Source organism: Phyllostomus discolor, chromosome 8, assembly GCF_004126475.2.
Source record: "Phyllostomus discolor isolate MPI-MPIP mPhyDis1 chromosome 8, mPhyDis1.pri.v3, whole genome shotgun sequence".
In the NCBI taxonomy this organism is placed as follows: Eukaryota; Metazoa; Chordata; class Mammalia; order Chiroptera; family Phyllostomidae; genus Phyllostomus; species Phyllostomus discolor.
In genome coordinates, this window is record NC_040910.2 from 67,382,980 (window position 1) to 67,396,413 (window position 13,434).

Consider the following 13,434-nt stretch of genomic DNA (forward strand, 5'->3'; position numbering starts at 1 on the left):
CCCTAAATGGTAGTTGAGCTGCTAGATCATCTCACACAAACCTGTCAAGTTTATCAGCTAGCTTGGGGCTCAGGTGTGAGAGTTTGGCCAGTGCTGGGCATTCTTGGCCTCAGATAAATCTGCCTCTGAGGTGTCCTCTTCCTGAGCCCACCTGCCACTTCTAGCACACCTCAAGCTGCCTTTCTTTATCCTGGTATCCCACATGGGCTATCATTTTTGCCAAAGTGTTCTGTGCTTTAAAATTATCTATTATTTCATTTTGTTTGTAGGTGTTAAGAAGAAATCAGTAGTATTGAGCTAATTTATAGTACTATCTAGAGGTTTATTAACACATATATCTAACCTATGCACTCATCCTTGTCTTCAAAAGTTACATGCCACGAAGTGTCCTGCCCTCCTAAACTGAGACTCTGCCTTCCTGCCTGCACTTAACTTGACTGTTGTTGTTGGTGAGGGGAGGAGGATGGTGGTAATGAGGAGGACTGAACTGAAAAAGATTAACCTGCAGGCAAGGAACTGCTAGCTATTCCTGGATTCAAGAGACATTTGTTACACGTGGTATCATATAACAGCACCAGGGCTCAAGTGTTTGTGGCTTGTTTCTCTTTGGCTCCTCAGGATCATTTATGACTTCAATTCTCAGAGCCTGGACCAGACACAGTTAAGTATGAATCACTTTATTAGGAAACGTTCAGAGTTATGAAGTGCCTCTCCCCTCACTCCTAGGTCCATGCTCTTCCAGCTCAGCCCCACTTTAGGCTCTTCTCTCCAAGTTCTCTAAAAGAATTCTACAGAATCATGAGTGCTTATGAGTGTTTGTCTCTCTACGTGTCTATGTTCACCCCTCCTCCACCCGTCCCTCCGGCAGTCTTCCTCATCTCTGTTCTCTCAGTGGCTCAGCAGGAAGCTAGATCTGGAGAAGCAAAGCTACTCCAGCTAGAACCCACTTAGATGGGTTCTCCTTAGTCTTCAGGTTGAAAGTCCACACGTAGGTGGGTCCCCTCTGACAAGTCTTGTACATGGGACAAGGATAGACGCTGCGGCAATCTTGCTTCTCTGCAGGGAGGGCCTTGATGAACATCACAGGCATGGGGGGTGTCAGGTCCTTTAGCTTTGCCTCTGTAATGACCCCAGCCTGAGGACAAGAACACAAGAAGAAGCAGGTTAGATCAGACCTGGAACTCAGCCCGCCAGCCTTCTCCAGGCAGAAGACCCAGGAGACGAGACTGGGGAGGGCTGTCTGCCCTTATGCCTACCTCCTTGCTGGCTCTTCAACAACCAATGGCAGGATGCATCCCATACTGTTTTGTGGCTTAAGTCACTGTTTGAACGAGAGGACCAAAAGCCACTTTTCATACACAAATTAATTCCTTTGAAGCTTGAGTCTCTCCTAGTTTTATTTTTGGATTCATTAATTTCATAAGCATATTGAATGTAATTATTTGCCTCATGTGCTTGGTGCTGGGGATTTAAAGATGAGTAAGACCCAGCTATCTGCAAATGCTTTGGACTTGGGTTATGTCCTGTTCCAGTTTCTTATTTGACTTCGTGTGCTCTCTAGGGCAGAGGAAGCTATGTTCTCTCTTTACTCATGGAATAGGGACCTGGCCTTTCTGTAGCTTTTCAGCTGGGGCCTCCTGTGGTTTTCTCAGATGTGTCAGTAGAGTGGTCTAAGGCAGTTTCTCTTACAGGTCCCGACAGTGTTCTGATTCTTACCAAACAAGCTTGAGGAATGGTGCTCCCACACCTTGAACTTGAAGCTTTACAGTGCACACTAGCACACTGAAGACAAGCAGAAGCCCTAGCAGTAAAGGGAACAGTTTACTTCTAACCTGGTGTTGCCCAAACTTAGCTGACAACAGGACACTCACTTTGCCATCTACTCCGTTCCCGATGCACAAGTGCTTTATGGAATGTACTTGGGGAAACACTGACCCCGAGTGACTTGCAGATTCCTTGCCTTGTCCAGGTGACTCTGAGGCCCTTCTGCTTTGAATAGAGATTGATTTACTTTCTGTGAAATGTATTTAAAGGTGAGGATGCACCTCTTCAGTTCTGAGAAACAGAACTAAGGGAAACCCTTCTCTCCTCCCCCACAACTGAGTGTTTATGGCAGAGTGTAGGAGCAGGAGTAGAACTTTTTTTCTCCACGGACCATCAGATCAACCCTTTTAAAATGCACAATTTAATACCTTTAATGTGTAATCATCACTGTGTCATTCCAGAACATTATTCTCTGCTCAAGAGAAACTGTAACTGTTAGGAGTCCCCATTAGTCATGGGGTGTTACGTCTCCAGTTATTATGGTTGAAATTTCTATTTGAATGGTATGTTCTATCTGTTTACTTTCGGCCTATTTGTATCTTTGAATCTAAAGTGTGTGTCTTGACCTGGCTGGTGTGGCTCAGTGGACTAAGTGCAGGATGCAAACCAAAGTGTCACTAGTTCAATTCCCAGTCCAGGCACATGCCTGGGTTGTGAGCCAAGTCCCCAGAAAGGGGTGTGTGAGAGGCAACCACACATTAACGTTGCCCTCCCTCTCTCTCTCTCTCCCCCCACTAAAAGTAAGTAAATAATATATATAGAAAAAATAAAGGGCATGTCTTGTAGAGAGCATACAGTTGGATCATTTAAATAATCCACTTTGCCATTCTTTGCCTTTTAGTATTTGATCCATTTGCACCAATGTAATTACTGACAAGGTAAGACTGACATGTGCCATTTTACTCTCTGTTTTCTATGTCATGTCTTTTTGTTCCTTTGCTCCTCCATTATTGCCTTCCTTTGTATTAAATAGGTACATAGTGGTGTAATATTTTAATTTCCTTGTTATTTATTATGTTTTAAAATTATTTTCTTAGTGGTATGAATTAACACTTTAATTTGTAAAACTCTGTTCCAGATGAATACCAACTTGATTTCAGTGGTATACAAAAAACTTTACTCCTGTACAGTTCCAGTCCTTCTCTTCCTGTGCTTAGGAACTTGTACTGTTTTTATTATACAAATTACATCTTTATACATTTTATGCTAATCAACACAGATATGTAAGTATTGTTTTATGTAGTTATCCTTTAAATCAGATACAAGAAAAAAGTTGCAAGCAAAAGTCCATTTATATTGTCTTTTATACTTACATATGCAATTGCCTTTACTGGTACTCTATTTCTGCATGTGACTGGAGTTACTCTTTAGGGTATAGTCACTTCATCCTGAAGGACTCCCTTTTGTATTTCTAGTAGGGCTGGTCTGCTAGTAATGAATTGTCTCTGTCACTTAAAAAAAAATCTGGGACTGTCTTAATTTCATCTTCATTTTTGAGAGATAATTTTGCTAGATGTAGAGTTCTTGGCTGATGGTCTTTTTCTTTAAGCACTATGACTACATACTTCTACCACCTTCTGGCCTTCATGGTTTCTTATGAGAAATCAGCTCTCTTAAACGATGGATTGCTTTTGTCTTGCTGCTTTCAAGATTCTTTGTTTGCCTTTATCTTTTAACAGTGACTGTGGCCTGTTGGTTGTCAAGGTACCAGAGTTTGGGGGAGTAGGGATGGAATAGGGCAAGTTAGAAAGCCACAAAGCTTGCTCTTCTTACTGAGATTCAGCTATTTTCCTTCAGCTCCTTGGATTGCTGAAAGCCTTTGGTTAATTTCCATGATTCTGAAGATGTTGATTTTAACAGTGTTTTTCACCAATGTTTTCACTGTTTTATGGACGAGAGAATTTTTGGACATCTTTACTCTTACCTTTTTGCTGAAATCTTTCTGGAATAGACACTGTAAGAACAAGAGCTTTTGGTAGGCAGGTACTGCTTTTATAGAAAGTTTTTCTTAGTAGTACTTAGAAACAACGTAATGAAAAATTGGAGGTAGGTGATTGGAATCATATCCTCTCACCCCATACAGTGGCACTGCTCTTCCTTTTGAGCTTCTTTCCTACCTTTCTGTAATTCTTCTGTTTTGGTGTTTTTGGTACCTTAGCCCTGGCTCTTCCGGTGCCACTCTACCCACAATGCACTCCATGTGTGTTCTCCCCTGGAGAATCTCATACAAGACTCTAGACAGAGGGAGGAGAGTCAGCTTTCCTCTCAAGATTCAGGCTGCTTAAAAACATGTCCCACTTTACTGTCCTTTCTGTTGGCCCCTTGATTCCCTGGAGCTGCCAGAACAAACTTGGTGGTTTTGTGTTGGGAACCGCCTGCCTGGTTTCAGAAGCTGTAACCCCCCCATGACTAAGGCTGGGTAAGCGACCTTGGGACCATAAGCCCCTGAGGGGACAAAGCTCACCTCCCTGGCAGGAGCGCTGCCTCTGCTCCTTTTACTTCATCCATAACTGGTCCCCAATGCTTGATCAGTTAGCCAGTGATGGGTAAGATTCCCCAAAGGGGGAAACAACCTAAGCCAGGCACGATCACATGGGAGGCCCCCAAGGAAGGACTTGGGGGGCTACAGCAAAAGGGGGTGATGGACCCTCACCCCTTGGCTTTGACAAAGCCTGAGTCCTCATTCTGTCTGCAAGAAGTCTAATCTCTTGGCTGCCTTACTTCCCCTGCCTGACTTAAGCCTGAAACAATGACAGAGGGTGGTGCAGCCATGGGCTGGAAAGGGTGGGTTCCCCGGGCAATCAGGCCTAAGAAAGAATATGTAAAATCCTGTGAAACCTGCTTTGTTTAGAATGCTCTCAATTAAATGATAAGGGTCCAAGCAAGAAGTGAGTTTGTTCCTCAAAGTTTTATAGTTCTTTAGCTATCTGACCCTGACTCAAAATAGGCCCTCAGAGTTCTTTGTTATCTATTGTTTGATCCTTACCATCTGACAATGATGAATGAACTTTACCTGTGTTCTTGTGCAAATGAACCCAGTAAAAGCCCGTCGAGGAAAAGGCTCTTGGCCCTTCTCCTTTGGGAGATCAGCCACCTTTCCTCCCCAAGCAGATCATGTCTTGGAAGACATTCTCATCCATGGCAGCCGGGGAGCTGGGGCCTGCGGGTGGAGCTCCCTCACCGCTTTATACAGCAGAAATGTATTCTCTCAAGTTCTGAGGCCAGAATTCTAAAATTAAGGCATGGTCAGGGTTGGTTCCTTCTGGTGTCCCTGAGGCAGAAACTGTCCTGTGCCTCTTCCTAGCTCCTGGTGGCTTCTGGTAATCCTTGGTGTTGGCCGGGTGGCAGGTGTACTGCTCCAACTTCTGCCTCCATCTGCCTGGGACATTCTCTTCTGTGTCTCCAGCATGGCCTTCTTATAAGCAGGACTTAGGTTCTACTCTCACAGGACCCTATTTCCAAATAAGGTCACCTGAGGTTCTGGGTGGATGTGAATTTTGGAAGGACACTCTTCAACCCAATACAGCTGAATATGTATATTTACATGGCCTTCTAGGATCTTCTAATGGTTGTTCCCCAATAGCTTGATACTGGCTCCTAGGAATAGTTTAGTGTCACTTATCAAGTGGGACATTTCACTAATAACTCCTTCTAGGCCATATGTGTAGCAAAGGTAAATTTGTTCTAGAATTATCCACTTACGTTGTCATTTATCCCAGCCATCTGTGCTTGTTTGCCAGTTTTCTATCCACTATAAATATCTCAAATTTTATGCTGACTCAGATTTTTATTTAGTGTTTGGTAAGGAATCCTTTCAAAAAATGTCACTTTAAATGACATCTACTGGCTCCCCTCAGCTGAAGGGATTCCTGCCCTCCTGCAGTCATGAATGAGGGAAGTGCGGCCCAGGGAGGTGGAGTGGCATCCCCAGGTCACACACACAGGGGTGGCTGACTTTCTGAGCACTCCCTGGGTACCAGGTGCTGTTCTAAGTTAGTTGTGCATAGTGGCTTAGTTCATTTTTCACAGGAACTGCATTGTCCCACACAACAGTTGAGTGAACTAAGATTTAGAGAAATAGAATGATATCCCAAGGTCACAGAGTTAATAAGTGATGCTGCTCGGAGTCAGACCCAGTGTCTGGTTCCAGAGCTGTTGCTTTAACCACTCTACTCACTCTGCCAAGCCTGGGCTCTCGGCATGATCCCTAGTTGCATAAAAATGGCTTGTCAGCCTCCAGGAAAGATGACCTCAGTCAAAAGGTTCAGAGACATCCCTTTCAGTAATCACATTATGGGAGGTGGCATGTATTTAGTCAGCCCACAGACAGACTTACCTGTGCATCCCAGCGGGCACCTTCCATGAAGAGGCCATGGACGTAGGCTCCTTCCCGAGGAGGGCTTCTGAAATCCTCTCTGTTCTTCTTTGTCACATCACACTGCAGGGCCATCTGGTCTAGTGGCCACTCGTTCTTGCGGGCCATGGACTGCATTATGGCGGTCAGGAAGGACTGGGGGTTGAAGAAGCCTGTCAGCCACACAGTGGAGGGCATTGTGAAATCACCTGTCCAAGCCTCCAGCTCCTTGATTCGGCTGAGGAGGTCCAGAAACCAGACAGCCAGGCCTGCTGTGGAAGGGTAGGCTCGCTTGGCCCAGGGCTCTGGCACTGTATCAAGGTATAGGTTGTTCTGTAGGTTCTCCATGTCCCCGGTCATGGTCAGCTCCCCCTGAACACAAAGAAGGAGAGGAGAAAGTGAGGGGGCAGAAAGTCTCTGCAAACAACTAGCCTCAGGAACTTCTTGCTCCTGGCCCTCAGGCAGACAGGGGATGACTCCAGGGGTAGTGACATGACTGTCTTGTCTAGCCCTTGATTAGCAGGGTTTGTCTCAGAGAGGCTGGTCCTTTAACACTCCCCCTGCTCCAGTGATATCAGAGTCTACCCCTGTCTACTGGTGGTAGTGGACTGGTCCACTATGGACTGCAGGCCCCCTGGGGGTTCCATGCTGATTCAACGCTGCCCTAGAACTTGAACTCCATGGCTCTGTTCTGGTCTTGGCAGCGACCTTGCAGGCTTTTGCATGCAACTTAGAAACACAAACTTACAAAGTTTAGTTTAAAGATGGTTTTCTTTTTTTTAAAATATATTTTATTGATTATGCTATTACAGTTGTCCCATTTTCCCCCCTTCACTCCCCTTCACCCTGTACACCCTCTCCCACCCATATCCCCCCTTTAGTCATGTCCATGTGTCATACTTATAATTTCTTTAGCTTCCCCATTTCCCAAACTATTCTTACCCTCCCCCTCTATTTTCTACCTACCATCTATGCTACTTATTCTCTGTACCTTTTCCCCCTCTCTCCTCCTCCCACTCCCCTGTTGCTAACACTCCATGTGATCTCCATTTCTGTGGTTCTGTTCCTGTTCTAGTTGTTTGCTTAGTTTCTTTTGGTTTTGCTTTAGGTGTGGTTGTTAATAATTGTGAGTTTGCTGTCCTTTTACTATACATGTTTTTTCTGTATCTTCTTTTCTTAGATAAATCCCTTTAACATTTCATAAAATAAGGGTTTGGTGATGATGAACTCCTTTAATTTGACCTTATCTGAAAAGCACTTTATCTTCTCTTCCATTCTAAATGAGAGCTTTGCTGGATAGAGCAATCTGGGATGTAGGTCCTTGTCTTTTATGACTTGGAATATTTCTTTCCAGCTCCTTCTTGCCTGTAAGGTCTCTTTTGAGAAATCAGCTGACAGTCTGATGGGAACTCCTTTGTAGGTTACTGTCCCCTTATCTCTTGCTGCTTCTAGGATTCTCTCCTTCGTTTTTACCTTGGCTAAAGTAATTATGATGTGCCTTGGTGTGTTTCTTCTTGGGTCCAACTTCTTTGGGGCTCTCTGAGCTTCCTGGATTTCTCGGAAGTCTATTTCCTTTGCCAGAGTGGGGAAGTTCTCCTTTATTATTTGTTCAAATACGTGTTCAATCTGTTGCTTTTCCTCTTCCCCATCTGGTACCACTATAATTCAGATGTTGGAACGTTTAAAGATGTCCTGGAGGTTCCTAAGTTTCTCCTCGTTTTTTTGAATTCTTATGTCTTCATTCTTTCCTCCTTGGTTGTTTTTTTCTTCCTCCTGGTCCACTCTATTGTTCTGAATCCCAGTTTCCTTCCCATCACTATTGGTTCTCTATGCATCTTCCTTCATCTCTTTTATGGTAACCTGCATTTTTTCATGTAATTTGCGCCCAAAATCAACCAATTCCATGAGCTTCCTGATCACCAGTGTTTTGAACTGGTAGATTGGCTATTTCTTGGTCGCTCTGATAGATTGGCTATTTCTTGGTCACTCAAAAGGATGAGTCCTGGGGGACTGATCTGTTCTTCTGTTTGAGACATATCTCTCTCTCTCCTTTTTTTTTTCCGGTCTAGTCACTCTTGTTACAGTGAGGGGCGGAGCCTTAGGTGTTCACTGGGGCTGGGCACCACAGTCGCTAGATTGTAACGTTGTATGTGGGGGTGGAGGCGGGAGGGAACAATGGCAGCAGCTCTGTTCTCCTGGGATGTCAGTCCCTTCTCTGGGGTCCTGGGTTGGGCGCTCTGCCCTGGTCTGCAATGCCGCCTCACTGGGTCTGCCAGCTGCCACTTGCATACTCAGGGTCCACCACTGCGTCCTGGAAGGCTTACGCACTCCCAGTAGCCTTGTGCGCCCAGTTCTCCCGGATCTTTGCGTGCCATGACCCGTGCCTGCTCCTCCTCTCAGCCCCTCCTGCCGGTCTGGATGAACGGGTCTACTTCAACTTCTTGGCTGTCTGACTTCCATTTAGATAAATTCTCTGTCAGTTCTGGGTGTTATTCTGGCTCTAAATTGTTGTTGTTCTAATCTTGGTTGTGCATGGAGGTATGGTGTATCCACCTATGCCTCCATCTTGCCGGAAGTCTAAAGATGGTTTTCAATGAAAACCTTTCTGAACAGATTTCATATAGCCATTAGAAGAGGGTTCCTTAATGTTGTCTAACACTTTGGTTTCTGAAGGAAATCCTTGATTTGGGGGAATATAGATCCTCTGGACTTTGGCTTCTTGTGTTTATGAAGAATACTTGTTTCTCATTCTCTTTTCTCATAATGTCTTTGGCATTGGGCTTATTCTGGCTGGATACAATTTTGCTGGGAAGTGTTCCCTCTGCTTTTTATTTAAATTAAACTATTTTGAGATAGTTGTAGATATACATGCAGTTGTAAGAAATATAGTTTCTCTCAATAGCTACATCTTGCAAAACTTGCAGTACAATATGACAAACAGGGTGATATTGATATAGTCAAGACACAAACCATTTATATCACCACAAACATTCTTTGTACAGTCACTCCAGCTTTTCTCCTGTCCCATCCTTTCTGTAACCCCTAGTTTAGTAACCACTGATCTAGTCTATTTCTGTAATTTTGTCATTTTAGGAAATCTATATAAATGGAATCACAGAGTTTGAAACCTTTTGGGATTGCCTTTTTTCACTCAGCATAATTCTCTGAAAAATCCATCCAGGTTTTTGCAAGTACCAAATAGTGCATTCCTTTTTATTACTGAGTAGTGCCCCATGGTGTGTACGGTAGGCAGAATGACAGCCCCTCCCAGCTTCTTTATCCTGTTTTGGGTGTCTGTCCCTCCACCAGTATCACACAGTCTTAATTACTGTACCTATAGAATAAGTCTTAAAATTAGGTGAACTGTTTCCCGCTTTATTCTTTTTCAAAGTTGTTTTCATTCTTTCAGTTCCTTTGTTTTTATACATGAATTTTAGAACAATTGCCTCAGGATCTAGAAAAGGTTCTTACTGGGTTTCTAATAGAAATTATATTAAACCTGCATATCAATTTGAGTAGAATTGACAATTTTACTGTGTTGTCTTCCAACCCATGAACAGTGTATGGCCCTCCATTTATGTATGCATTCTTTGCTTCCTTTTACCAGTGTTTTGTAGTTTTTAGCATGTAAGTGCTGTATTTGTTAGATTTACATATGAGTATTTTAATTTTTGAGTGGTTAAATGGTATTTTAAATTTTGGTGTACATATTTTTATTGCTTGTATATAGAAATGTTATTAATTTTGTGTGTTTAGCTTGTATCCTGTGACCTTTCTTTTAGTACTTTAATGATATTTCTTCACTGTCTTCTGCTTGTGTAGCTTTCTACAAAATGTCTGCTGTCATTTTTTTTTTGCTCCTTTTTATACACTTTTTATTTTTTCCTCTGGCTGCCTTTAAGATTTTTCTTTACCCTTGGGTTTCAAAACCCTAATTATGAGGTACCTTTACATAGATTTCATTAGGCTTATTGTGTGGGGCTTGTTGTGTTTATGGGTTTATAGATTTTATTAAATTTGCAGAAATGTGGCCCTTAATTCTTCAAATACTTTTTTCTGTCCACCTTACCCCCTCCCCAACTCTTTCTTTCTAGGACCCCAATTGCACATATGTTAGATGACTTGACATCATTTCACAGGCCACAGATGCTCAGTGTTCTTAATTTCAGTGTTACCCCCTCCCTCATTTGGATAGTTTCATTGCTCTATTTTCATGGTTACTGATCTTTTCTTCTGCAGTATCTAATTAGTTGTTAACCATTCAAAGGTTTTTTTTTTTTCATTTCATATAATGTATTTCTCATCTCCATATATTTCACTGGGTCTTTTTTTTAAATATCTTCCTTTTTCATTTCATAATGTTATTTTCTTCAACCTTCTTGAATGTATAGGGCAAACTTATAATAGTTGTCTTATCATACTTGTCTACTAATTCCATTATCCCTGCCATTTCTGGCTCCTGAATTTCAGTTGATCAGCTTTTCTCCTGGCTATAGATCATATAGTACGGCTTCATTACATGCCTGTAATTTGTTTATTTTATGTCAAATGCTGTGAATTTTACATAAGTAAGTGCTGGATTTTGTTGCATTCTTTTAAAGGTACTGGAATTTATTTATTTATTTATTTATTTATCCTGTAATTAATTCACTTGGAATCAATACATCTGTCAGAAGCTTGCATTTCAGCTTTGTGTGTGTTGGCAGTGGGTGGACGGGAGGATCTGGACCAGTCTAGGTCTAGTTTATTCTCACTACTGAAAATTCTCTCTGATACCATCTGTTTTGTAACTTTTTCTACTCTGCTGAGTGGGAACACAATCTATTCTCTGCTTTGTCTGAGCTCTGATAATTGTCCTCACTGCCCTTTTCTAGTTTTCTTTCCCAGCTTTGGGTAGTTTTATCTCTCATATGCAGAGCAGTAGACAGCCAAAGGCTCAGGGGATGCGTCTGCAGATCCCTCAAGCTCGCTCTTGGCGTGTACAGCGCGCACCTCAGGTATTCGATCTGCACACTCTGCCTTGGTGATCTGAGCATTGTGGTCTCTCCAATTCAGCAGAACTGTGGTGCTCTTCCTGAAACTTCCTCCACACAGTTAGTTTTTGCAGCGAGGGGCTCGTTCAAAGGAGGCAAACCTTTCTTGTTTCTTTTTTTCAAGTATCACAGTCATGTAGCACTGACAGGGCTGATGTTTTTCACGTATTGTCTGCCTTTCTACTTAAGGTAAATCTGGTTTGTTGGCCATAAAAAGCAAACCAGAGAAGTCACTTTTAAGCATCATTTCATCACTTCACAGAGGATGCTATCATAACTGTAAAATTTCCTTTTGTAATCAGAGTCTGTTTCTGTTTGAGCCAAAAAAGAACTCTAAATGTGGAAAAGGAATTATTGAAAAACTTAAAGTCATCAAGAATAATGCAAGCCAAGGTCTTTTAATGGATTATTGTGCCTGTGTGTGTGATTTTCTAAATCCCTGACTTATAAAGACAAGCACATTGGATTCCTCACAGGTTACACAGTGTTTGCTGTGGTGAACAAACAAATTAAACAGAATGACTCATACTGAAGAGTGATGGGTGCAGCTGAACAGCTGACCGTCCTTGCTCCTTCCTGCATCACCTTTGTACTCAAACCCACAGCAACACAGTGAGGGCCGTACTAATTTTTTTCTCCTAGGAATATAGACCAATTAGAAGAGTCCTGCCCTGGGTGGTGTGGCTCAGTAGGTTGGAGAGTCTCATCCCATAGTCTGAAAGGTCATGGGTTCGATTCCAGACCAGGGCACATGCCCAGGTTGTGGATTTGATCCTCAGTTGGGGCACATACATTCAACCAGCCAATCGATGCTTCCCTCTCATATTGGTGTTTCTCTCCCTCTCTTTCCCTCCCTTCCTCTTTCTCTACAAGCAATGAAATGTCCTCGGATAGGGATTAAGAAAAAGAGTCCTTGCCTGACGAGTTTATAGTTTAACTGAGGAAGCAGGGTTTATAATTGTGAAAAGGCTTGAGCGATGACTTAAGAGCAGTTTCAAAGAGATGCAGGTATAAGTGTATAGTAACCCAGGAACCACGCTGGATCTCTGTATCATAGAGATTGTGCAAAGTGAGCACAATCAGGTGGTACGGTCAGAGAAAGGCTTATAAATAAGACTCATTTCCCGGTGTGTATTTAAGTTGGGAAGGGCCCTGGATGAGCCGGAAGGCTAGGGGATGGCTATTCCAGACATGTGCCATGACTGAGCTGGGGCCTGTGTCATGCAGGGAAGGCAGTGGCTGAGCACACTGTCTTCTAGAGAGGTGGGGGGGCTGGGAAGCCATCACAACCGTGATGGATTATGCCCCCAAACAGGGCACAGTTCCACTGCCCAGTAGATTTGATGTCACCTCACTTTGCTCATTCATTAAGGAAAATCTGAATCAGGGTCAGGTGAGTGCAAGTGCTAAAGGGGTAGAAGCCAGGCAAGGCCACTGATGTAATGCATTGCCGTGCCATAAAACCTGAGAAACAGAATGGATGTGGATGGGTGGTTGGTAGAACCACTGGCCTCATACTCAGACAAGATAGTGAGAAGCTAGGAAATTCCCTCCAAGTGAACTAGGGAAACAGACAGCTGAACACAATGGCTGAGCAATTCATAGCCAGATGTAGACAGTCACCCTGGGGGAAGGCAGAGTGCTTGGCAGGGGGCAAAACTGGGAAAACAGGACCTTACCCCCAGGGTAGCCTCTTCTCCCTGGAGATAACATCTAGGATATAACATCTAGGCCTCAGTTGTGTTTTAGCTTCAGGCCCAGAAAAGCAGCAGAACCAGGTGGGTGATGCCAGGACTCACTACGATGACTAAAGACCGCCTGCCCTGGCACTGACCAGTCAGTGGAGACCAGGACCCTGAAAGGTCCCACCTGGAGAACTGATGAATGTTCTGTTGAACCCCCCCCCCCCCCCCCCGAGACATCCCTTAAGGTTCCTGCCTGCAAGAGAGAAATAAAAGTCTCAAGATAAAGGACCTGGCACGGACTCTCCCCCTGGGGAGCTGTCTGTGCTACTCCCTTTTCCTTTCCCCCCTGCTTCTTTCCCCACAGACACATGTCTCCTAAACTCTAAGGTAGCTGGCAGCTTGTCCCAGGCTAATCCCCTGCCCCTGTCCCCAAGGCTCCTCTTCTCCAGCTTCCCAGTCAGCTCAGGCAGCCCAATCTAGGCTCTCCTCTTCTATGCTAAGCCCTTCCTTGTTTCACTGTTCTAAGCTTTAATAAACG

At 43.6% G+C, this 13,434-nt stretch overlaps 1 protein-coding gene across 5 annotated transcripts in view; it reads right to left on the reverse strand.

The window, feature by feature from the left end:
• Positions 1-599: 599 nt before the first annotated feature.
• The window catches only part of DNAH9 (dynein axonemal heavy chain 9), a 335,540-nt gene continuing 322,705 nt past the window's right edge, over positions 600-13,434 (reverse strand). For 4 of the 5 annotated variants that reach the window (XM_036032967.1, XM_036032969.1, XM_036032968.1 and 1 more), the window contains 2 exons: positions 6,161-6,550; positions 908-1,135 (listed from right to left, as the gene is read on the reverse strand). In XM_036032967.1, the coding sequence (XP_035888860.1) occupies positions 908-1,135; positions 6,161-6,550 (618 nt within the window). Of the gene's footprint in view, positions 834-872; positions 1,136-6,160; positions 6,551-13,434 lie in introns of those variants that run through there. The other variant, XM_028534618.2, reaches the window with a different exon arrangement.